This window comes from Bos indicus, chromosome 1 (assembly GCF_029378745.1).
Source record: "Bos indicus isolate NIAB-ARS_2022 breed Sahiwal x Tharparkar chromosome 1, NIAB-ARS_B.indTharparkar_mat_pri_1.0, whole genome shotgun sequence".
NCBI classification, from domain to species: domain Eukaryota; kingdom Metazoa; phylum Chordata; class Mammalia; order Artiodactyla; family Bovidae; genus Bos; species Bos indicus.
In genome coordinates, this window is record NC_091760.1 from 81661813 (window position 1) to 81688078 (window position 26266).

General features: G+C 46.5%; 1 protein-coding gene across 4 annotated transcripts in view; it reads left to right on the forward strand.

The window, feature by feature from the left end:
• The window catches only part of DGKG (diacylglycerol kinase gamma), a 226518-nt gene that overhangs the window by 182149 nt on the left and 18103 nt on the right, over positions 1–26266 (forward strand). For all 4 annotated transcript variants that reach the window (XM_070790495.1, XM_070790500.1, XM_070790489.1 and 1 more), the window contains one exon: positions 3036–3213. In XM_070790495.1, coding sequence (XP_070646596.1) covers positions 3036–3213 — 178 coding nt within the window. The remainder of the gene's footprint in view (positions 1–3035; positions 3214–26266) is intronic.

The window sequence follows — 26266 nt, forward strand, 5'->3', positions numbered from 1 at the left end:
AATTAGGGATACATTCTGGAAGGCGCAGACTGACAAACTTTATCCCAACCCCTGGGAAAATTCTGGAATCAAGAATTAACCAAGTATTTGCCCTTTATAGACGTTAATGGCTTTATATGAGTTCTCTTATTCCTTTTCTGATAGAGGTCATAAGGTGGTCATTTAGGAAATATTATTTGATCTCAGCACAATGTCTTCTGTTTCAGTGGAAAGAGCACACATTTGAGGTCTGCAGACTGGGATACTAGCCCAGCTACACAATTATGAGTTGGGTGACCTTAACCTCTCTGGCCTCATTGATGAAAGATAGGACGTGTTCTCTTAGGTCCCTGTCATCTCTAAGTTCCATGATTCCACACTGTAACGAAAAGTGGGCTAGGTGACAGTTGTACACAGAGGATGCATCCCTAATAAGGCAGCCATACCCCAAGGACCATTTAATGTACAATACCTGGTGTGTTAAACTAACCAAGGAAAGGGCTTGTTCCCTGTTTTGCCCATTATATACATGTATTAAACACAGTCTCCAAATGAGAAGAGAGCCATGGCATATGGTCATAGAATGAAGATTTAATATAAACTAGATGGACTGGAGGAGGCTTGGGCTGAAAGCCAGATGAAATAAGTGTAAAACCCTATGTCTAAGTTATTTAAAAATACCTACACAAGTTCAGGATGAAGAAGAGCAGGCCGAGAAGTAGATGATGGAATCAGGATCTGAGTGCCTGAGATGACCTCCCATTCAAGGTGAAGTGATTCAGCCATCATCTAGCTGCTCACAAAAGAGCTAATGCAACTTTGATCATACTTGACAATAAGAATATTGATCATGGTGGACATAGTGAGCCCATACATGGGCTCCGCATATTCTCATTTCTGGGGCATGATAGTATTGGGGGATTCCAGCCCCAGGAAGTGCAGATGCCTTTGCCAACTGTGCCATCAGATCCTGCCATTGGTGGTGTTTTCAGTGCCAGGACCTTCTAGAGTAAGAGAGTAACCGACCGTAGTGTGTGTTCAGTTCAGTTCAGTTCAGTCGATCAATCGTGTCCGACTCTTTGCGACCCCATGAATCGTAGCACGCCAGGCCTCCCTGTCCATCACCATCTCCCGGAGTTCACTCAAACTCAGGTCCATCGAGTCAGTGATGCCATCCAGCCATCTCATCCTCTGTCGATCCCTCTTCCTCCTGCCCCCAATCCCTCCCAGCATCAGAGTCTTTTCCAGTGAGTCAACTCTTCACATGAGGTGGCCAAAGTACTGGAGCTTCAGTGTGTGTAGATCAGGGCAAGTCCGCAGGAGGGGCCAGAGGGCTGAGAGCACTCACCCAGAGGAGGCACAACTAGATGGTGGTGTGAGAGGGAGGAGAGAGAGAGGAGCGGCTAAGACTAAGGCTCCAAGGCCTGCCGTCAATCCACGTACTTCCGTTTGTAAGTTGTGCAACTTGGGCAAGTTACTTAACCCCCTCTGTGTCTTGGTTTTCTCAAATGTAAAATGAGGGTAATCTTAGTAACTAATTTATAAGATTATTATGAAGGTAATAACGGAGATGTGTATAAAAGCTTCCTGGTCAATGGCAATGTTTTAGTACATATGCACAGTGATGAAGTGTACATATCATCATGTACCTGGTGGGCACTCCCATGGAAGAGGAAGCAGGCTCATTCTGACTTCAGAAGGGAGAAAAGGACCAATGGGTGGAAGCAGGGAGGAACAGAAGGAGCAGGTCAACATTGAAAGACCTGTCAAATAATCAGAACTTCCTAATAAAGAAAGGAATTCCTGGTCACCAGAGAAGCCTACTCTATTCCATTTTGAAGCTGGGGAAACAAGTCATGCAGATAAGATACCATAAATTAGGAGCTGCAAAGAAATCAGGATGCCCAGATGAATGGCAACAAGCCCTACCTTTGCATTCTTCCTCTTTTGAGAAATCTCTATAAGTTTGGATTTGTAGGTAACCTCACAGAGAGATTTTTGTTGCATGCTTCTAATTTTCTTCCTGCCTCATAATAAGCAAGATAAAGAGGGCTTTGTAGTCCAGTTCCCCAACTTTGAATCCCTGCTCTGTTACTTATCAACTGTGCAATCTTGGACAACTTGGCTTACCTCTCTGGGTAGTGTTTTCTTCTGTAAATGAAGTAAACTACCTCCAGTTCTGAAGAACAAGGATCACAGCTAATATATTTCTTGCTGTGTTGGTGAGCGTTATGCCAAGGTAGGCTGACCTCTATTAGATACCTGAGACAGACAGATTCAAGCCTTCTGGCCTTTTGTACCTGGCGGGATGCGGGTGGTGGAGACTGGATAAAGAAACTCTGCTACATCAGCAAGCACATATGCCAAAATTGCACTTAGGATAGAGATACAGGAGACAGAAAAAGTCTGAAAGCCGGCCAAATCTTAAAGTCTTATACTTCTCACAAGAGGGATTAAATAAGAAGGGGTAAGATGAAACTTTCCTGTCATTTGTTCGAATCTGGACTCCATGTTCCACCATATCTTCACAGTGGTGCCGGAGGGGCAGGGTTGATGGTAATGAAGTTGGACTGGAGCACAGTGTGTAGCTGTCTTCTGAACCAGCCCTTCTAGATCTATAGGTCAGTGGTCCCCAACATTTTTGGCACCAAGGACCGGTTTCATGGAAGACAGTTTTTCCACAGAGGAAGGAATGGCTGCAGGATGATTCAAGCACATTACACTCATTGGGCACTTTATTTCTGTTATTATTATATCAATTCCACCTCAGATCATTAAGCATTAGATCCCAGAGGTTGGGGAGCCCTGCTAGAGATGGTTCCTGAAGCTTTGTACTGTACCCCCAGAGCTGACAAGAAATCACCTCCCTCATCTCACTGCAGTGGATAAGGCATTAGACCTGAGCAACTTTAGCCAATATTCAGCTTCTGACAGAGGCTGGCTGGTGGCTAAGGGCCTGTCACATTCTTGATGAGAGCCCCCACCACACGCACCGCACCTTGAGCTGGGATACAATGAGGACACTAACAGATGACCTTTTTTTCTCTGTCCCCCAGTGTGACGGGGTTGGGGTGGACCTGAGCAGCATCTTCCTTGAAGGCATTGCTATTCTCAACATTCCCAGCATGTATGGTGGCACCAATCTCTGGGGAGAAACCAAGAAGAACCGGGCTGTGATCCGGGAAAGCAGGAAGGTCATCACTGACCCCAAGGAACTGAAATTCTGTGTTCAAGGTAAGCCAGGCATGAGAAAAATTGTGCTAGGTCAGTGCCCCAGTGGGAGCCATATTCAGGTGGGTCTGTCAGCAAACCATATTAGGGTCTACAGCAGGCTCTAGAAGGTTCTGCAGCCTTACAAGAACCAAGCAATACACTGACTCATCCCTGCTGCATCATCATTTATAACCTAATTGAGAAGAGAAAATATACAGTAAGGGATCCCTAAATGGCAGTCAGTAATCAGACCTTGGGTTTGAAACTCCATGAGGTTAGGGGTCAAATGCTACTTGTGTCAGGATTACCAGTCCTTCAGTAACTAAATCAGTAGTCAGTTCTCAACCTTAATCTTGCTTCATCTGTCAGCAGCATTTGACCCTACCTGATCACTTCTTCCAGGACACCACACCTTCCTGGTTTCCCTTCTTCCCACTGGTTACTTCTCATTAGTCTCTTTTGCTGCTTCCTCATCTTCTCTCTGACCTCTTGGTGCTGGAGGGTCCCTAGGCAGGGTCCTCAGCCCTCTCCTCTCTCTGCTCTCACTCCCTTGATGACCTCATTGAGTAGTGAGACTTTATTTAAGGACCACGTGAGGGCGAGTGACTCAGCAAGTCCAAAACTGAGCTCCAGCGTCCCTCCCTCAAACCTTCTCCACCCACAGCCTTCTCCATCTCAGTTGACGATAACTCCAACCTGCCCATTGCTTAAGCCAAAACACTTGGCAGCATCCTCGATTCCCTTTTATCTCACATTTCATATCCAACCCATCAGAAAATCTGTTAGCTCTACTTCTTAAAAACATCTAAGATTCACCCACTTCTCACCACTGCGTTCCTACCACCTTGGTCTGAGCCACCATCCTCTGCCCCCTAGATTCCTGCACATCCTCCCGGCTGAATTCCCTGCTTGCACCCCCACCCTCTACAGTCTGTTCTCACCACCTCATCAGAATGCCCATGGGCAAATATGTCTGACTGTGCCACTCTTCTCAAAATTCTGCAGCGGCTAAGATTAAAAGCTAAAGGTCTTCACATGGTCTCGAGGACCCTAAATGGTTTGGCCTCTCATTAGGTCTAGACATCTTTCACTCCCCCTCACTCCCTCTGCCTCTGCCACCCTGGCACCTCTAACGTGGCAGGCCACTTCCATGAGCCGACTCTTCTTTCTGCCTGGAACTTGGTAGTGTGCCTTAGAGGCCATCAGGTAGGCCATCCTACCCACCAGGATACAGAACACAGGTCTCTGAGAATGCCCTTAAAATTATTTTCAGCCCTACGCCTTACCAGCCATTTCCACCAATGCACCAAATGGGACTCAAAGTTCCTGGCATCTCTGACTCCTCTGTGGATTGGACAAACAGGCCTCACTCATCCCCAGGGATCTGCAGTAGACTCGGTGACCTGGGGCTGGGGGAGAAGCCATATGTGAGGAGGGCTGTGGCAAAGATCCCCCAATGAGGAGGCAGGAGAATGGATTCAGATCCAAGTGCTGGCATTCACCTACTTCTTGGCACCTCGGGTTTCTTTGCTGTAAACCCCACATCTGATGTAGAAGTTTTGATAACTGAATGGATGGGATTGACCATTGGTTTCTAAACCACACCTGTCTATAGAAAATGAAGTCCTGGGCCCCAGCCCAGATCTCCCTAATCAATCTCTGGGTTGGTTCCTGGGAATCTGGACCTCCCCAGACGATGTGATGGGCTGCCAGGCTTGAGAAACACTGACACAGACAAGAGTCCAGGAATCGGAGTCTGGGTTCTTTGATGTCCGAGGCTGTTAGTCCTAAGACTGGATGCGATCCCACCAGTAGGAGGAAACAAAACTTGGCTGACCATCCAAGAAAGTGGTTACTGGCTTACTTCAGACCCACCTGTTAGACAATCAGATTGTCATATTCCAAGGTCATCAAGAGGCGTCACCATCACACCTGTCCTTTTTAAGAGAGAACTAGGGAATTTTTTTTTTTTTCTCTGCTGCCCTCTTAAGTCCCTTTTCCTTCACACAGTAAACTTTTCAATTTGTATAAATTATTAAATTGAGTAATGTGTTCCTCCTTCCTCCCTTGGCAGGGGAAGTTGTGGGTACTAGCGGAGGGTGGGGGAAGCATTGGAGGTTGTAGAAAGTTCCTGCAAACTTTCCCACCCTGGTGCTTTCATCCCAGCCCCCACTCTGGCATCTCGGCAGAACAGAATCAGGGCAGGATCCCACCATCCATATCAGGCAGAGACTTGGGGACACCCTTGCTGAAGATGTGTTCTGGTTAGAACTCAAGGACAACTGTCCGTTCCTTACATGTCTTACCATTTATCTTCCCCTTCTTCAAGCAAGAATAATGTCTGCTGATCGCTCATGACCATCATGTACAGGAACTCTCTTCCCCAAATCCCCCTTTCTCACCCCAAGAATATGCTTTCGGAGCTAAAAATGAAGCTACTTCCTGTTCTTTAGATGAGGACATGAGCTGATCAGAGCAGAGGCTGAGGAGGGAGCCTTGGCTTCTTAGCTTTGCAGAGAACCAACCAACAGTGAGCTCTCTTAAAGGGCCATAATCTCCTTTAAGATGAGATGTTAATGAGGAAAAGCTAAAGAGGTGACCCATTTTAGTGGAAAAGCACTGGCCTGGTAGTCAAGATTTCTGGGTTCCTGTCCAGTCTCTGCCTCTCACTAGTGTGTGATGTTGGGCAAGTTCACTCACCTTCTTGGGTTTCAGTTTTCATTATCTGTAAAACAGGCAAATCTGACAGTTGTACAGGTTCCCATAGGGCACAGGTTCCTTACAGAGCTGCAGAATTATGACATGGCCAGGTTTTGGTCTAATGGATTCCTTGAACAGAATTATATGGCAGGTTTCTTTTATCAGTGTGTTTTGTCTCACACCTTACAGGCCGGTGGCTGAGAAGGTAGGGATCTCTCTCTCTGCACGTCCATTATTTGTTGGGATTTGTTACTCTGGCAATTTTACTCGGTTTGAGGGTCAGGGAGGAGACAGGAGAAATTAGTGGGAGGGAAGGGGTCTATCATAGGAAATGTTAAAGGAAATGACAACAGAAAAGGTTACTGTCAAATCTCATCATGGGTCAGTCTTTCTTCTAGGAAAAGCAATCCAAAAAAAATCAATCAGGATTAACATGGGGACTTCCCTGGTGGTCCAGTGGCTAAGATTCTGTGTTTCCAATGCAGGGGTTTCAGGTTTGATCCCTGGTTGGGGAACTAAGATCACACATGCCATGCAGTGTAAACCCCCCAAAAAAATGTTTTTTAATTTAAAAAAAAAAAAAGGTTAGCATGGAATGAGTTCTATATAACCATTGGCTGATTAGAAAGCAAGAAGTGGTCCTGGGAAAAGCACCAAGCTTGAAGTTGAATGACCTGGGTTTAAATTTAGGCTTTATACTTTATAATCTTATAAACCTTGGAAAGTCACCCAACCTTTCTGAGTCTCAGCTTCCTCATCTGTAAAATTGGCATAATAATATCTAGCTTGTTATCATGATGGATGTCAGAGTACCTGGAACATAGTATAACTTCAAGCTGTAAGAAAATTTTCTCCTCACCTTTAATGCTGTTTTATATTGGTGCTAGGAGAAGGCAATGGCACCCCACTCCAGTACTCTTGCTTGGAAAATCCCATGAACGGAAGAGCCTGGTAGGCTGCAGTCCATGGGGTCGCTAAGAGTCAGACACGACTGAGCGACTTCACTTTCACCTTTCACTTTCATGCATTGGAGAAGGAAACGGCAACCCACTCCGGTGTTCTTGCCTGGAGAATCCCAGGGATGTCTGAGCCTGGCGGGCTGCTGTCTATGGGGTCGCACAGAGTCGGACACGACTGAAGCGACTTAGCAGCAGCAGCAGCATATTGGTGCTAACAGCCAGATTCCTGATTTTGAAGTTCTTCTCTCTAGCCTTGCCGCCTACCCACACTGTCACTAAGAAACAGTAGAGATCCTGCCAAACTCCAGCCGCCCCTTTGCCCTAGCACATTAAACTCATACCATCAGTTGTACCTACTGCCTCTTTTCTAGACCTTTCAAGGATGGAGGCTAGATGATTTTAATTTTTGTATCCCCAATGCCTGACCCAATAGGGTTAGTCAAAAGAAAAAATAATAGTTGTTGGATAATTGAGCAGTCCACAGCATTCATCCTTTTTAGTTTTTGTAATACCAATAAGAATAGTGACAAATAGTATTTTGTAGTTAGTTTTGCATATATTGACTTAATCTAGTCCTAACCAGAAACCCATGAGTAAGGGTATACCCACTCCCCACCATGTCACTATTTCATAGTTGGGGAAAACAGAGGCCCAGAGAAGTGGCAGGACTTATACAATTTATGTCCAGTGGTTGCAGCAGAACCAAGTCCATGATTCCTGGCCTGGCCCCAAGTGGTTAGTGTCCACCTAGAACATTTATCTGAGAACCTACTATGTGTACTGCACAAGCCAGATGCTCAGGAAACAGGAAGTATTTATGATCCAATCCAAACACACACTTGGTTGAAATTCTGCTCCTCCTGCAAGACCTACCCCAAGGGCCATCTGCTTCCTGGAGCCTATAGTGGCACCCCTGGAAGTGAATCTGGCCTCTGAATTCCTAGAGCACTTAATTTTGCCTTGTGTCTTGACAGCACACTGGTTATGGATGGCCTTTTCTCATAGGCATGGGTATCCTCATCGTATCTTTCTCTAGCCAGTACCTGGAAAATACAGCACGTGTTCTTCACCTTTGTGTTCCCTTCAAAGACTAACATTCTACCTGGCGCATTTCTACAGAAATGCTTGTCAGAAGGAGGGAGAGAGAGAGAAAGGAATCTTGCCTTTGGTCTATGAGCACAGTGGGCAGTAGATTCTGGAGCTGGACAGGAACAGACCCTCAGTGGAAAATGTTGGCGAAAAAAAGGTCTTATAAACTGTTCAATGCAAGTATTTGTGAAACTGAGAATTTCATTTTATGAAACCATTAGAAACTCACTTGGTAAGTAAGATATGCCTGAAAAAGTGAAAGTGAAGTCGCTCAGTCGTATCCAACTCTTTGTGACCCCATGGTCTGTAGCCCACCAGGCTCCTCCGTCCATGGGATTTTCCAGGCAAGAATACTGGAGTGGGTTGCCATTTCCTTCTCCAGGGGATCTTCCTGACCCATAGCCTAGAGGACTTATAGCTGAGAGAAGTTGAAAGACCCAGGCCTCCCCACCACCAGCCCTGTGACATTGGTTGAGTCATTGAACCTCTCCAAGCCTCCATGTCAACCCTTGCAAGATGGAACCTGTTATAATCTCTCTCCCTCAGCATAGCCACCTTGTTTTGAGGGTTAAATGAGACCATCCACTTAGAACACTTATCAGAATGCCTGGAACATAGTAAGCACTTGATCAATAGTGATCAGAAGAATTAAATGATAAGTATTTAGTATGTAAGAAAATGACCAAATTTAGAATTTCACTCTCTTGATCTCTGCTTCAGGAATTTGGTCTAGAGCAACCCATAACTCTAACAAAGATTACTTGTTGGCACTGTGCCTAATGTGTTTGGCTGTTGTTGCCAGTGTGGGGGTTCCACCTGAGCAAGCTGTCTGCTGAAGCAAGGTAAGGGGAACAGCGCCAAATCCTGAAGCACCAAGGGTGTGCACGGCACAAGATTGCATCAGTCCTTATCAGGCTAAAGGCTAGGGCTTAAAGCCCTGGAAGCTCTGCCACTGCTTCTCTCTGGCACCACCCTGGATGTGAATGCAGAGACTTCCTACACATGTTCTCAGACTCCTCTCTGAGCTTAATATCTGTCCCCATCCAGCCTTCAGTCTGGAGCCAGTAGCAGCCTTGAGGCTATGTCAACCACAGCTGGCCCCTCTGGTTATTCGATATTAAGGTCACCTTCCCCTCAGTGATACTGCCAACAGAATGTCCTAGACGAGTTTCTAAGCAATGAGGGCATAAATCTGCCCAGAGTCTTATTAGGTAATAATTTTTTCAATTCCTGGTAAAGACAGGGAGACAGACACCATTGGTAGGATATACAGTTTGAGTCAGTTTCCCAGCAGTGGGGACAGGCTTTCTGTCATTTATTCAACACACACATACGAAGCACCAACCAAATGCCAGGCACTGCTGCTGCTGCTGCTAAGTCACTTCAGTCGTGTCCGACTCTATTCGACCCCATAGATGGCAGCCCACCAGACTCCCCCGTCCCTGGGATTCTCCAGGCAAGAACACTGGAGTGAGTTGCCATTTCCTTCTCCAATGCATGAAAGTGAAAAGTGAAAGTGAAATCGCTCAGTCGTGTCTGACTCTCAGCGACCCCATGGACTACAGCCCACCAGGCTCCTCCATCCATGGGATTCTCCAGGCAAGAGTACTGGAGTGGGGTGCCATTGCCTTCTCTGAAATGCCAGGCACAGTGACGAGCAAAACCAGGCCTAACGCCTGCAGCCATTAGGGAGTGCGGGAGCCAGGCCTCAGTTAAACAGTCCCACTGATAGGCATAGAATTAGGATCTGTCATAAGTGCTAAGAAGGAGTATCATGGCTACCCAGTACGCCAGTCGGCCAGCCAGGGGTGGCTACAGATATGCCTCACTAGCCTGGTACTCAAACCGACTAGCAGGCACTCACACAGGCAGCCTCCTGGCAAAAGCATATAGTCATCAAATATGCCGCCCAGATGCCCAGGTCTTGCCTGGGAAGAGGAAAACCTGCCGCCTCACAGCCAGTTGACACCACTGTGCAGGCGCAGGTAATTCAGTCTGCCCACGCGCTGTGCCCGCATAGATCTTCACTACTTGTATGGGTCATACCCTGAATCCCAAAACAAGGGAAAGGGACCCCAACTAGACATCAGACATCCACCATCCCAGGTGGAGAGCCACAGTTCAGTGAGACAACACGATAGTCACGAGCACATGAGTTCAGTGCTTCTCAGGGCTCCCTCCTTGCTTGTATGACATCAGAACAGAAAGTGTCCAGTTGGGTTCAAGAGCTGTCCAGGGCTGTAGGTTCCCAATTTTCCTATCTGGTAGAAACCTGACCAGAAAGAGTCATAGTGAGCAATCACCAGCCTCTTACTGCTCATTCAAGTTGAAAAATAGAAATGTTCCTAAAAAGCATGCATTTTGCAGAGGTCTCTCTGGCCAAGGTCTCACCTCAGGGCTGAAACAGAGCAAGGAGAGTGACCCCCTAAGAGCCTGGGGATACTTAAATGTGCACTGGGATGTCCCTCAGTGCTGGGAAGTAACCATGGCAACATACTAGTCAGTCCTTGTGACAGTGGCAGGCCTACAGAGTGACCCTGCTCTGCTTTCCACAGAAAATCAGCTTTGTCACTCAGTCCTTCAGGCACCCACATTGGAATCAACAAACCCCAAGGCATTCTCTTCCCCCTCTTTACACATCCTCCCTCCTCTCCTATAGCCCACTACCCACTCCCCACCTTCCCTGCTTTGTTGACAGCATCACCTGTTGCCCAAGATAGGGACCCAGAGTCAAGCAGTTCCCCTATGGTGGCTCGTGAAACTGTCCTGTAATTATTAACTCAGATGGTGTCTCTTCCACCCAACTGTGAGCTCACAGTTCTAGATATCATACTTCCTTCTACATGCCTATGCCTGGCATGGTCTCTGAGACCCCGAAAGAGCTAGTTAACATTGGTTGACCAGAAGCTCCCAGGGCCAGGAGCACCTGAAGTGATAAGATAGGGAATTGTGTTTGATGGGATGGAACGTGTGTGTGTGTGATGCTCATGAGCAGCGTTCCAGGGCCCCTGTGCTGGCGTCAGCCTGTACAGGAGGCCAGGAGGTCCCCTCCCGTCCTTACTGGTCCTTTCTCCGAGCCCCTGTGTATTCCCAGCTGCCTCTGTGTTGCACAGCCCCTCTGCTCCTTTCGAGGCTGCCTGCTGGACTCTGCGGGTTATCCAGGTGTATTTTCACAGCTTCCAAATAAAAGCTGCACAACCTGATTCTCAGATGCCCGGAGAAGCTATAATGTTTCCTATAGTATTGAAATCCCAGAATCACAGGTCTCTTTAGAAATTTAGAGGTCCTTTCCTCTAGATAAGGAGAGTGAGAACCAGCAAGGTGAAGTGGCTGGCTTGACCAAACCCGGACTGAAATGCCGGTCTCTTAGTTCACACAGGCCTGCTCTCTGTGCACTAGAGCAGAGGTTGGCAAATTTCTCCTATAAAGGACCACATAGTAACTATTAAAATAGTTAGGCCTTGTGGGCCATACCATGTCAGGTACAACTGCTTTCCTCCAACCACTTAGCATGAAAGTGGTCATAGACAACACGCAGGCAAATGGGCATGGCTGGGTTCCAGTCCAACTTTATTTACACAAACAAGCAGCGGGCTGGGTCTGGCCCTCCAGCTGTGGTTTGCCCAGCCCTGCACTGGGACCTCATGTGGTCCACAGCCAGCATCAAAGGCCTCACCTGAGAGTGTCAGAATATAGGCCAGACCTCCCGAAGCCAAATCTGCCCATCAGCAAGATCCCCTGGTGGTGTATGCTTGCTCCAGATTGAGAAGTACTGCACTGGTGGGCCTGGCTGCCCCCGCTGAGAATGCCAAGGAGAAATTTCCAGATTAGAAAAATGTGGCCCAGGGAGGTTAATTGGCCCGTCCAGGGTGACACAAGTTGGTGGACCAGGAACTAGTCTTTCAAACATGGAATTGCTTCTACACACACCAGAGAACCCATCCTATCCTCCCCACTTCTGCCTGTCCCTGACCCAATCTGCATTTACTAGAAATTCGAGAGAAGCAATTCCTCATTCTTTCCCAGCTGACTTGTGAATCAAGAGAACTCTGCCTCCAGCTGTGTCTCCTCCCACCCACTCCCTGCCAAGACTGGGAGGGGCAGGGGAGGCAGAATTGGGCCTCCAGAGGCTGTTCCCCTTCTGCAGAGGGAAACTTGCTCACACAGGTTCAAGTTGGAGTTAAACTCCAACTGAATTCCTGTCTTTGGAGATTTGCAGCTCAAAATAGAACTAAAGAACCTTTCATTTTTCACTTGCAGAAGAAACTTCTAGACCGGCTCTCTGGCAGGCCTAGACATTATAGATTTTTCCCTCTTCTGCTTGCCCCATCTTGACCCACATACCAGCTCCTGTTCCCCTGTTGCAGCTTTAATACCTGTTACCTTCTAAGAAGCAACCCACAGCAAGACTCCATGCTGGCCACACGCTTTGCATAACCTATGCTTCTTGATCTATGTCTAAGGCATGTGAGAAGTGCTTTATCTTCTTAATTAATCAATAAATATGTATTGGGCTGTTATTTACTGAGCACATATTTATGGGCCAAGCTGTTGCCTATTTAATTTCTTAATCCATTTTATGGCTGAGGCTAATGAGGTTAAGTGACTGTCCCCAAAATGAAGACAATACCCAATAGAACCAGATGCCAACCTGCCTTCAAGTACTGAATGCTCCAGATGCCGTAGAGGGTGTCAGCATGATGATGTGGACGTGACCTCCAATAGTTCCCAATCTAATGTAAAAAATACATGTAGAACCATCAAGTTACCACTGGCATGATAGGCTGAAACAGTATCATTGGAGTGGGGATGGGTAAGAATAGGAGGGACATTCCTTAGGAACTCAGTCCCCAGCTGCCCAGCACTGTGCCAGGGACCTTGGAGGCAATCAATAAATATTTGATATAGGACTGAATGAATGAACAAGATAGAATGTATATGTGCCAGTACTTGAAGCTGGAATGGATTTGAAAAGATGGAATGAGAGAAGAGGCACATGGGCTAAGGCATTAGCACCTAGAAATAGCAAAGGGAAGACTGGTAAAGGCCTTGGAATAATGTGCCCTTGAGTATGTGATCCTTTGACTAACGGGAAGAGATGAAGCATTCAAAACCAGGAGCAATAGGATGAGAGAGCAGCATGCAGTAAGTATTGGAAGAAAGGGAAAGGATCTGGCAGCAAGAGGTCCAGTTAGGAGGCTGGTGCAGAGCACAGGCTCACAGGTCTAAGGCCTTGAATGAGAGTCAGTGGCACAAGAGGGAAAATGGATAACAGTCAACAGGAATTGGGAGACAAACAAAGGGAACACTACCCAACGGAGTCCCAGCTTCTGCCCACAAGCTCAGCCTTCTCCTGTCTGCCTCCACTTCAGAGCCCTCCCCATTCCCAGTGCTTGCTGTTGGTAGAATGGATGTCTTAAGCAGGGCCCTGTGTCTTCCACCTGCAGCCAGCACCCAGTTCTTTCCATTTTCAGGACAGTTCATCCAACACTTGTTAAGTACCTATTTGAAATTAGCAGTCAATGCTACTAGAAATATTTTGCATTCATCATCTCATTTTCATCCCTTACAGCACCCCTGAGAGACACTTTATAATTAGAAAAATGAGGCCCAGGGGATTAATTGACCTGTCCAAGGCCACACTAATTGGTGAATCTGGGCCTAGAGCCACGTCCAAGCATACCAAACCTGGCATTCTTTCCTTCCATGCCACAATACCCTCCCCCACCACCCGCATTTCTGGTTCGTCTTGACCCAGCAACCAGAGAGTCACAACTCTCCTCTAGCTTTGCCCTTCCGGGTACATGAGTCCCTCTGAGCTGTGATTAGTTCAGTAGGTGTCGTTCTCTGTAGTGTACCTTGTGTCATGCCTCGGGCTTGAGTTGAACTGGAAAATCTCACCACTAGCTGATTTATTCTATTACAGACACTGAATGTGGAGTTGAAGCTTCTTGAGCTCAGTGGGCATAGTAACGCCAGGTCACACACCAATTAGGATTTCAGCTTCGGCATTCTGTTTAACAAGACTGTGTTGCCAAGAAATCTCCCCCGAGAGCAGCCAGGGCGAGGCTTACCCCACTACATGCCCTCTTCCCTGCCCTCAGACACTCCAGCCTGCCAAGACATGTGGTCTCTGCTTTGCATCCTTTATTTGGAAGCTTGTTTTTATGTCAGACAGGCCTGGTTTGAATTCCAGCTTTACCATATGCCAGCTCTGTGACATTAGGCAAGTTTTTCAACCTTTCTGAGCCTCAAGATTTTTTTTTTTTTTTTATGTTGGGATAATAGATTCTACCCAGCAGAGTTGCCACAAGGATTTAAAACAGTAACGTTTATAAAGCTCTAGGCCTGCTTTAGAGTCTGTACCCAGTACTGGCCCTTTTCTTCCTGTTGTCATTGGAAGCACCAGCTCAAGATTCCTGTTGCTCCACCGCCTCCCAAGCCTTAAAAGACATTCTCACTCTTGGTCTTTCTTGCCGCCATGATGATGTAGACCCTCACCTCAGAGCCACTTGGGGTGACCCTCTCTTCTGGAGAGGTCTCCCACCACACAACTCCACCAGCACTCTGCCCTCCCCTTCTGAAGAGCCTGCCCTGAGGCATGGAGGGGAGGAGGAGCCCCCTCCCCCAATGTACAGAGCCTTCATCGGAGCCCAGCCAAACCCGAGAAGGGAACGCCACACAGAATGGAGGCCCTGTCCCTCCCTGCCTGCCCCACCGCACAGACAGGCTTTTAGGAACCAGTGACAAAGACCACTGTGAGTCCACAGTCGCTCTTCCTCTTGTCTCCGTGTAGAGCTGCACAGAATGTTCTGTCTTCTGCACAGTGTGAGAAATGGCAAGGCCTGCTGCCAGCCTGCTCTTGACCCAGCCGAGCAGAAACCCCAGCCTCCACCTTTGTTAGAAGAGCTCAAACTAACACTCAGGAGAGAATATCCTTGCCCCTGATCAAGGGAACAGAGGCCCAGAGGAGAAAAGTGGCTGGCCCAAGGTCACACAACTAGACAGCCAGAGTAGAGGCAGAAACCCAGCCCTGCCTGTGGGGCCAACACATCTCCTCTCCCTTCCGCCTTGCAGCCCTTCTGCTCCTTGGAAAGCAGTGGCTCTGGGAGGCTTTTCCCTCCCATTTCCATCTGGGTTATCCACAGTCCAAGACCATTCAATACCCTCTGGCCACTTTTACACCCTGATGGTGCTTTACAGAATGCTGGGAGTGGAAGACACCTGCCAGCCAGTGTGATGAGGGCATCAAGGAAATGCCCATCAGGAGGGGTGCCTGGCTGCACCAAGCGTGACAGAGCCATGACTGAAGTCTCTGCATCCCATTGCTCAGCCCAGAAGCAAGGGACAGTCACCTGGACCGTTGTGAAATTGTATCTCACACACGCGCGCACACACACACACACACGCACACACACACACACACACGCACATGCACAGGGGAAGGAAAGGAACTAAGAAACTCATTTACAAGTAAAAACCTCCCTGTCTTAAAGTAAAAGAAGTTGAAATGGGGATGCTTCTCTTGCCAGAAGGACAGTCATCCTAAAATCTCAAGGTCACAGTATTTCTGCACCTCTCTCCCTCAGCACCCTTCTCCTCCTTTTCCTCCCCTCCCACCTCCTTCTCCATCTCTTCTTCCCCCTCCCATCTCCTCCTCTGGCTCCCCTCCTCCCCCTCCATCTTCTCCTCCTGAACTATCTTCTCTGGGTTACATTAATTACCATCTGCAAAAGGCCACACACTTACTATGTAGCAAAGGCAGTTTCCTGAGGACATCCATTTCTAAAGAAACCTAAAATCACAGTAATGGGCCCCTGTTTTTTGAGGGCCTTCTTCGTGCTCTCTGTGCAGGCCCTGGACGGCATCACTTCTAAACCTTACAGCAATCCTGCCAGAGTGGTTATTAGATCTACAGTTGTGTCCAACTCTTAAGACTCCATGGACTGTAGCCCACCAGGCTCTTCTGTCCATGGGATTCTCCAGGCAAGAATACCAAAATGGGTTGCCATTTCCTTCTCTAGGCCAAGGGGTGAGCACCTTCCTTACTTATTCCGTTTGCTGGGATGGGGCCCCTCTTCCTTTATGCTGGGTCTGACTTAGAATCTCTAGGGAAAGCACAGGTCACAGATTACTCTTCAGATAAATTGTGATTGGGATACCTGAGGCCTGGTGCTATGAAAGACCAAGTGGGAACTGACAGCCTTCTTACTTACTCACCTTTGCGTGCCCAGGGAAGCCCCAAAGTCCCCTCCAACTCCGTCTCCCCATCCCCAGCCCATTTTCAGGCCACCATGCTTCAAAGCCAGCTTTGAAGCTCTCTAGCTGGAAGCAGCCTTTCATCTTCACAGACCAGACCCAGTGGGCAGCTTAGGTGGGCTGATCCGTGCCCAGGTCTGTGGGGCTCAGTGTTCCTGAGCTTCCTAGGGTGTGTGGTCTATCTCCATGGAAATTTGGTAGTAGAAGGGGAGCCCAAGGTGACACCTGACACAGTCTTGGCGGATCGAGCTTGCCAGCTACCACTCACCTTCTAGATGGTGGGGGCTGAACCGCAAGGCAGAGCAGGGTTGCATCCCTTCTTTCTGAGGAGAGTGAGAAGATGGCACACCCACCCTCCCCCTGCACATCGGCTTCTCAGTACCCGAGTGATAAGGGACATTGCTGTTTTACTGCACACCTTCACATTCTTTCTTTCTCTAGTCTTCAAAATAACCCATGATACAGGTTTTATTATTGTCCCTCTTATAGGCAGGGACATCGTGGGGGGAATTTTGTTCATATATTGAAGCCCCAATTCCCAGTACCCTGGAACGTGGTTGTATTTGGAGATAGTTTAAAGAGGTGATTCAGTTTAAATGGGCAGTTAGGGCCCTACTCCCATCTGATTGGTGTCCGTATAAGAACAGGACATTTGGGCACAGAGAGAGGCTCTGGGGGTGCACAGAGGAAGGGCCGTGTGAAGAGGCAGCTGGAGTGGGGGCTGGCCATCTGCACATCAAGGACAGGGGCTTCAGAAGAAGCCAACCTTGCAAGGTGTAACTTGACCTTCCAGCCTCCAGAACCATGAAAGAATAGATGTGTGTTGTTTAAGCCATTCAGCCTGTGGTACCCCAAGCAAAAGAACAGACTCAGAAAACAAACACCCTGCCCTGTATGGACACAGCCATCAAACTGTTAGCCCCGAACTCAAGAACTTGTGCAGAGTGTCTCAGCCTTCTTTCTTTATCCTGTGACTCCATACTTGTCTGTCAGAGGCCACGTATGTAGTAGTGACACATTTCTGCATTTTGAGTTAGTCACACAGACCTGCCAGTCAGAGCTTCAGGTCAGCATTAGCTGACGAATGCTACCCACCGACTTGATCCGTGTCCATCCTTACTTTGGGCTGGAATCCTAGCGCCTCAGTCCACCTGTGCTGCGGTAACCTACATTGGGGGGCAGAGCCCACAAGTTCTCTTACATCACACAGCAACCACAGGGTGTGGGCAGCCTTCCTCACCACCGGGATGCAATGTTTCAGAAATTCTCTGGGTGCCATCACATACTCAGAGTTTCAGCATCTCCACTGAGGATTGCTTAATTCCCAGGGTGGTCCATGGCAGTCCTCAGACCTTCGTGCTGATGGAAGGGGGAAGTGGGTTGGCAGTGGGATCGACAGTAGCAAGGTATCCTGCTAGGCCTTGCTAGATCTCCCATGCTTCTCCAGGGCCCCACAAGCAAGGAGCCCAAATCATGACACCCACATATCCCTCACATCTTAAAGGACTAAATTTTCATTAGTGTGAACCAGCAGCCAAGATGAGAATGAACATAAAAATTATTCATTAAAGAAGAGAGGTGAAAACCAGATTGGCTCATCGCTATATGCAGGTTAAATGGGTTGATGCATGGAGAGCATGTTACCTAGTTTCCATCTAGGCAAGTTATTTTATCATTATTATTAATCATCATCTTTTTCCTCTTTCAAGCTAAACCTGTCATAGTCTTTGGCACCAAAGCATGTCGTTTGTTCAATTTATTTAACAAGCATTTAGTAGGGGTGGCTCAGATGGTAAAGCATCTGCCTACAATGCAGGAGACCCGGGTTCAATCCCTGGGTCGGGAAGATCTCCTGGAGAAGGAAATGGCAACCCACTCCAGTGCTGTTGCCTGGAAAATCCCATGGATGGAGGAGCCTGGTAGGCTACAGTCCATGGGGTCGCAAAGAGTCGGACATGACTGAGCGACTTCACTTCACTTCACTTCTGTGTGCTGAGACCTGGGCTGGCTGCTAAGGATTCAAACATAAACAAAATAAGAATATTATCTCCCAGCCTTCATGTCACAGTGGGCTTGGGAGAGTGATGTGTACAGAGACAGTTGTCGTGGGGTGAGATCCACTGAGCACAGGAGAGGGGAAAAGGCACGCTGCCTGGGGTAACACAGGAGGGTAAGTATGAGTTCTCCAGGCAGAGGCATTCCTGTGCTGGGAACAGGGACAGATAGCGAGTGACCTCGCATGCCTCACTGAGAACTAAGACGTTGTCCCTTGGGCTTCCAGAGAGTTTGAAGAAGGAAGATGTGCCCCTCAAATATGAGCACTCTGCTAGCCTCTGCCTGTCGGCACTGAGCTCCAGTCCCTCCTCCCACCTGCGGGCAGGTCTCAAGATAGAAACGCAAACTGGGACTGTTGAGATCAAAGAAGTGGGAAAAGGAGCAGAGTCAGGGAAGAGTTTAAAGGAGGAAAAACAGCTGGAGCAGGACTCCCAGTTCATCTAAAGCTCAACTGGAATTATGGCATTTGTGTGGACATGTGAAACCATGAGGAACCCTGCAGATTGTTAAATATGTTTTACCCTGAATATGATGGTGTAGACCCTTGTACACAGCTCTGAGGTACACAGAGTTGGGAGTTGGGAGGGTGAATGTGACATAAAAGAAAGCAAAATTGATAATATTTTTGGAGCCCGCTGTGTGCCCGGCGCTTTCACATACACCCCTGCCATTGAATCTCATAACCACTCTTTGAGGTCAGTATTATTATTCCTAACTTCGCCTTTTCAGAGTGAGGAAGCTGTGGATCAAAGCAGTCAGGAAGTAACTTGTTTACATTTTTCTTCACGCCAACTCCTGCATATGTTTGGGGCAGTTTTATTGCCTGAGGCTCAAGTTCTCCAACTTGAGTGTGCCTCAGACTCTTCCAGAGGGCTTGTTAGAACACAGACCGTCCAGCCCAGCCCCTTGAGTTTCTGATTCAGTCGGTCTGGGTGAGGCCTGAGGATTTCCGCTTCTAACAAGTTTCCAGGTGAGGCTGGTGCTGCCTCCCGGCCTCCCCTGGAAACAACCACACTCTGAGAATCACTGGCCCATGGGAATGATCTACCCAGTAACCTGGCCCAGGGGTTCCCAAACTGTTTGCATTTTGGAATCACTTGAGGATCTTTACTGATGCCTGGCTCCAGGCTCACACTTTATTTTTCATTGAAGTTTAGTTGATTGACCATGTTTCAGGTATACAGCAAAGTGATTCAGTTATTCATTAAATATATATATATTTCTTTTTCAGATTCTTTTCCATTAGAGGTTATTACAAGATACTGAATATAGTTCCCTGTGCTATACAGTAGGAGGTCCACACATTTTAACTGGTATAGGGGGCAACCTAGGCATCATTATTTTTAAATACCACCACCCCCCAGGTAATTCTCACATGCAGCAAAGTTGAGGAGCCACTGACCTCGCCTCTTTTCTCCTTGAGTCTGATCTCCATCAAAACCCTCTCCCTCAGCTGCCACCACTGGGGCCACAGGTAGAACGTGTCACACTAGCACCGCTTGCAACACGTCCTCCCAGCCGTCTTAGAACACCTGCCCCTGGAACTCATCCAGACTCTTACGTGCCTTTTCCCTTTTTGCCTAGTCCATCGTCTCCTTTTCTGTTCAACGTAAACCTAATTACTGCAGCCATCTCTTGCCCACAGCAATACAGCAAGCACCCTGTTCTTCCTTTGACCATATATGTCTACCTGGGAAAATCTGAGGAGGAATCTCTAAATCCGACTGCAGGCATGGAAGTCCAGGAGGCTTCTTGAAGTTGATGGCACTCGAGCCAAGTTTGGATGGGCAAGTAAAAATGAAAGAGGGTGTTTCAAGCAGGGATACAGCAGACGTAGAAGCACAGAAGAGACGGAAACAGTAAGGTTTCTGGGGGAGCTTCATGTTGCTGTGTGTGTCTGGAGCAGGAACTTGCCCTGTGATGTCAGGAAAACACTGCGGAGGCAGCCTTTTGCCAGATGGGGGTGGGTCTTGGGCATCAAGTGAGGAAACTTACATCTTTCCAGGTATAAATGGCAGTTGATAGGCATTTTAAAATGACTTTTAAATTGAAAGAGTAATACATACTTAGAAAATACAGAATAACTAGGAAAGCATCAAGTAGAAAATAATCACTTTTAATCGAATGACCCAGAACTCACAACTGTTAAGATTTGAGGGGAATTTGTTTTCTTCTATGCACATTCTTATATAGTTGAGAAAATGCTGTAAAAGTTTACATTCTGCCTTCACACTTAAAATTATAACATAAGACTGAGCGACTTCACTTTCACTTTTCACTTTCATGCATTGGAAAAGGAAATGGCAACCCACTCCAGTGTTCTTGCCTGGAGAATCCCAGGGATGGGGGAGCCTGGTGGGCTGCCGTCTATGGGGTCGCACAGAGTCGGACACGACTGAAGTGACTTAGCAGCTTAGCAGCTTACATTTTTAGTGTTATTGAAATCTGTAAACGTTATAATAGTGTAAAGTTCTATAGTATGATACCATATAATTTACCATTTTCACAAACATAGAAATGGGAGAGGGAGAAGTTTCACTATAATAAGTAATGCCACAATATTCGTATCTGTATGAACTTAGGTTTTGCAATGTTCTTGTGATCAGTATCAAGAAATAAATAAATCAACAGTATGAAAGTTTTAGACTCATTACCAAACTTCTAAAAACTTTTCTTCCAGTTTACACTCTGATCATAGGTGTCAAAGAATGCACATTTCATCTTCCCTTTCCAGCACCTGGTATCATGGCTGGTGCCCCTGAAGAGTTTTTGCCATGGGTGTGACATGAGCAGCTGTGCATTTATAAAATCCTATACTGGAGGCTGAATCAGATGCACCAGGTTGGAACAACTATGGCTGCCCATGCTGTTCCATCTTTGCTTCCACTTTTTCCTAATCCCATGTTCCCATTCTTCTTCTTTATTCTTTCTTGGAGAGCAAAAGTAAGTGTTTGCTTCACAAGAGCCGGGCATAACACTTTGTTACCAAGAAAAGTACTGAAAGACCTAGGTCTATGGTTGCAACAAGTTGATGCCCAGCCCAGAGACCCTCTTTTGATAGTTTTATAGAAAACAAATCTCTAAATAGTAATTCTAATTAGGTAGAAATACCTTTTTCTATTTTCCAGTGACACTGCCAACTGACTTTATTGCTACATTAGTTTCCTTGTGCATCCAGTGACTATCCATTCCTACACAGGTAATCATCCCTGTCCCTGAAATGTCCTTCTTTCTTCTTAACCCAGCAAATTATCTTGACATTCATCCTTCAAGACCTTCCTTAAAGTCTCTGGCACCTTCCTTCCATACCTTGCCCAGAATCAGTTACTCAGGCATCCTTCTTCCTGTAGTTTACTCACAACATTTTCTATACCTAACACTTTCTCCCTCTTGGTTAAGAGTCCTTAGAGTAGAACATTTTGTATTCCCAGTTCTTAACACAGTGTCTGGCACATGGTTGTCACTTAGTAACTGTTGAATGAGTGAATTAATGCATTCCTGTTTTACTAAGGTACACAGACATTCCATCTTAAATACAAGTGAGTATATTGAGTATAGAAACAATATGGAGATGATATGAATTGCCAAAAACCACTCTCTGAATCATTCGTACCTGAGGTAAAACAGGGGGCTTACCGGGTAGCTCAGTTGGTAAAGAATCTGCCTGCAATGCTGGAGACCCCGATTAGATTCCTGGGATGGGAAGTTCCCCTGGAGAAGGGATCAGCTACCCACTCCAATATTCTTGGGCTTCCCTGGTGGCTCAGACGGTAAAAAATCCACCTGCAATGTGGGAGACCCAGGTTCGATCCCTGGGCTGGGAAGATCCCCTGGAGGAGCTGATGGCAACCCTTTCCAGTATTCTTGCCTGGAGAATCCCCATGGACAGAGGAGCCTGGTGGGCTATAGTCCATGGAGTCGCAAAGAGTCGGACTTGACTGAGCGACTAAGCACAGCCCAGCAAGGTAAAACAGGACACCTGGTATAGCAGATGTCCTGATCCTGGATTCTATGTTCTGAACACTAAATGTTCTATGTACCTGGTCATTGACTTGTAACTCTGTTTCTGTTTCATTTTAACTCCAGATTTAGTTTCTGCATAAGTCTGTGTTCTAAAGGAAGTACAGGGAATTAAGTGATGCCAGAATTTCCCAAAATGTGTTCCAAAGAAAACGACCATAGATACCTACAAAACTGTTTTATAGGTGTCACACAAAAGAAGAGTCTCGTGGTCCAGCAGGTTTGGGAAGCAGAGTTAAATATATTTCTTTACCTCAGAACTTCCTGGTAGGCATTTTAAGTTCAAAGATCAGTCAGGCAACGGTAGAGAAACAGAAGAGCAGTCAGTCTTCCTGCAGTAGCAGTCAGGAGTCATCCTAGCCTCTTAATGCCAGGAAAGATTCAGAGTCAAAGGCAGAGTGGCCAGAAGTATAACAAGATCCTTGCCCATTCTCCTACACTTATCCCCCCTCCACCCCCAAGCCCCACATCTGTGTAAACCCCCTGCCCCCCACCCACCCACCACACTGATGAGATCAGCCTGTATTGCATCTCTTCTAGAGCCAGGAAGCAAGGTAATGTGTGGGAAGTGATAGCTGCAAGGTAATGTGTGGGAAGTGATAACAACTTTTCGAGTTAGAGCCATTCAACAGGGAAATTTGTTAAAAGACCAAGACATTGTAAAAGCTGAAACAACTTGAGTCTATTAAGTCCCCTCCTTCTTAGAACATTTTGTTACCAGGGAATGTTTCAAGGAGGGAAAACGTTGAACTATCACAGCACTGTCAGACACCAAAGCCTGGTACAGAGAGCAACATTTTTAAAGACATCTGTCTCTCTGCCAACAGAGAAACTTCTGCCTCTCTTTTCTCCTTTCTCCCACCCCAGTACAACTCCCCCGCCCTCCTCACCCCTAAACACTCTCTCCTCCCTCCCTGCCTCCTGTTCTTCCTCCCCCTCCCCCTTCTCCTCCTCCTCCTTCTCTCATTCACAACCCTTATTGAGATCACAGACACTGTAAAAAGACACAGTAAGCGAAACTATCCAATGGTTATTCAACTCGCTTGGGTAAGAAGGGAATTAATTAAGTGACTAGAGGCTTAGACATTCACTGTTTATTGTATCTAAACTCCTTAAAAGAGCCTGGAGCATTCTCCTAAACAAACTTTGCCCTTTTGTGGCTTCTTGTTAAAGTCCAAATGAGACGGAGGGTTTAAGGAGACTGTATCTTTTCACACATGTGAAAAAAAGGAGTACCAAAGAAGAAAAATGGCAGTATCAGTGGATATAAAGGAGGTAACCTATGTGCCATCACAGAGAGACTAACAGCTTGTGTATCTGTTGGCAGCTCATGTTCATCAGTGATCATCAGTAGGTTAGCAAACTTTAGCAATGTTTACACATTGGTGGGCAGCCCAGTAGTTTAACTGTCTTCATTAGAAGAATATCCATAAGGTCAAATACAGGATTCCATTAACTTTGGGAAAGATATATTTAGTTCCTTCCACTCAAGCTTCCATTCTAACAGAACATTTTTCCTATGATCTGTTTATAATTTTAAATTTATGTACATGACTATTTGTATATATGTCTTACCTCCCATATTAGATCCTACACCTCTTACAAGCTGAGTTCCAAAGAGTTAGAAAAGTGCCCTGCACACAATTTGTATTCAATAAAAATTGGTAGAAAGAATGAAATGAATGTAAAAAAGAAGTATATTTGTTAAGAGAATGTTTTTTAAACAATAGTTTTCTGTTTTTAATTTAAATTTATGTATTTTAATTGGAGGCTAATTACTTTACAATATTGTATTGGCTTTGCCATACATCAACATGAATCCGCCATGGGTGTACACGTGTTCTCCATCCTAAACCCCCCTCCCACCTCCCTCCCCATACCATCCCTCTGGGTCATCCCAGTGCACCATCCCCAAGCATCCTGTATCGAACCTGGACTGCAATTAGTTTCTTATATGATATTATACATGTTTCAATGCCATTCTCCCAAATCATCCCACCCTCACCCTCTCCCAGAGAGTCCAAAAGACTGTTCTATACATCTGTGTCTCTTTTGCTGTCTTGCATACAGGGTTATCATTACCATCTTTCTAAATTCCATATATATGCGTTGCTGCTGCTGCTAAGTCGCTTCAGTTGTGTCCGACTCTGTGCGACCCCATAGATGGCAGCCCACCAGGCTTCCTTGTCCCTGGGATTCTCCAGGCAAGAACACTGGAGTGGGTTGCCATTTCCTTCTCCAGTGCATAAAAGTGAAAAGTGAAAGTGAAGTCACTCAGTCGTGTCTGACTCCTAGCGACCCCATGGACTGCAGCCTACCAGGCTCCTCTGTCCATGGGATTTTCCAGGCAAGAGTACTGGTGTTTTTCTTTCTGGCTTACTTCACTCTGTATAATAGGCTCCTGTTTCATCCACCTCATTAGAACTGATTCAAATATATTCTTTTTAATGGCTGAGTAATACTCCATTGTGTATATGTACCACAGCTTTCTTATCCATTCATCTGCTGATGGATATCTAGGTTGCTTCCATGTCCTGGCTATTATAAACAGTGCTGCGATGAACATTGGGGTACACGTGTCTCTTTGAATTCTGGTTTTCTCTGTGTGTATGCCCAGCAGTGGGATTGCTGGGTCATAAGGCCATTCTATTTACAGTTTTTTAAGGAATCTCCACACAGTTCTCCATAGTGGCTGTACTAGTTTGCATTCCCACCAACAGTATAAGAGGGTTCCCTTTTCTCCACACCCTCTCCAGCATTTATTGCTTCTAAACAAGGACAACAAGTTGTCCAAACACTATCGTATTATACCAGGAGACACCATAGAAGATGGGCTTCCCCAGTGGCTCAGCCACCTATAATGCAGGAGACACAGGAAATGTGGGTTTGATCCCTAGGTGGAGAAGATTCCCTGGAGGAGGGCATGACAACCCACTGCAGTATTCTTGCCTGGAGGACAGAGGAGCCTAACGAGCTACAGTCCATGGGGTCACAAAGAGTCAGACACAACTGAAGCAACTGAGCATGAGTACCTTAGAAGACCGAAGCCATCTGTCAAAGAAGCAAAACATTAACATAGAACAGTTTTCTACTTTGTGAATATTAATAGGATGTTAGTGATTAGCCACAAACTATGAGAGAATTACACTTGCTTTGGTAGGCAAAGGAGGAATGGAAGCTTTTAAAGAATCTGCCTTTTTATTTTGCTTCTGTTTGAAGTAAATAAAAGTTGTGTTGTAAAAATGAGTCTTTGGGCCAACATCAAACCTTAATCCTGCCATTGCTTTCCCCAGAAGTTGGACAGGCACAGTCCAAGTCCCAGGAACTTTGCAAAGAAAGGACCTCTTCTAGGTGCTGAATCAGAAGCAGCTGCCACTGTGGGAGGCCATGGATCCTATGCGACTCTGAGCCTGAGACTCATATTTTCTGTCCCTCTTTTTGTACTTTGGACCCAGGATAATCTGGTGTAGGTGAAATATTCTTTTCCTTGGCTCAGATTAGGCACCTGGTGTCCTGAAAGAGGTCACTGACTTCCCCCAAGGATGTCCAAGGAGGTTGGCTCACCACTGGCTTACCGCAGGCCAAATTTGAAGTTAATTAAGCATCAGTCATCATCAGTAGGGCCAAGATGTTATTCAGGCATTCAGGGAAGAGAAACCTGATCCAGCTCTGGATAATGACCTTCATCAGCATTCCTTCCTATCCTAATCCCAAACCAGTGTGTCTTTAGCTGCAAGGTGGGGGCAGGGGGGCAGGGTATTTCAGAAACAGATGGTTCATCCTTTACATTACTCTGCCTTTGAAGAAACTTCTGGATATGTCACCCTATTCATTGCATGCATGGTCATACAATCTGGAGCAAAACCTTTTTTCGCTGGAACAGAAGGTTTCTGTTTATGAAAAGGTACATTTATTGACTTCTGGGGAAATGCCCTATTCAGAATAAGGGTGAAATGCTGTTTGGTGGGAGCTGAAGGATATTGACAGTTCTA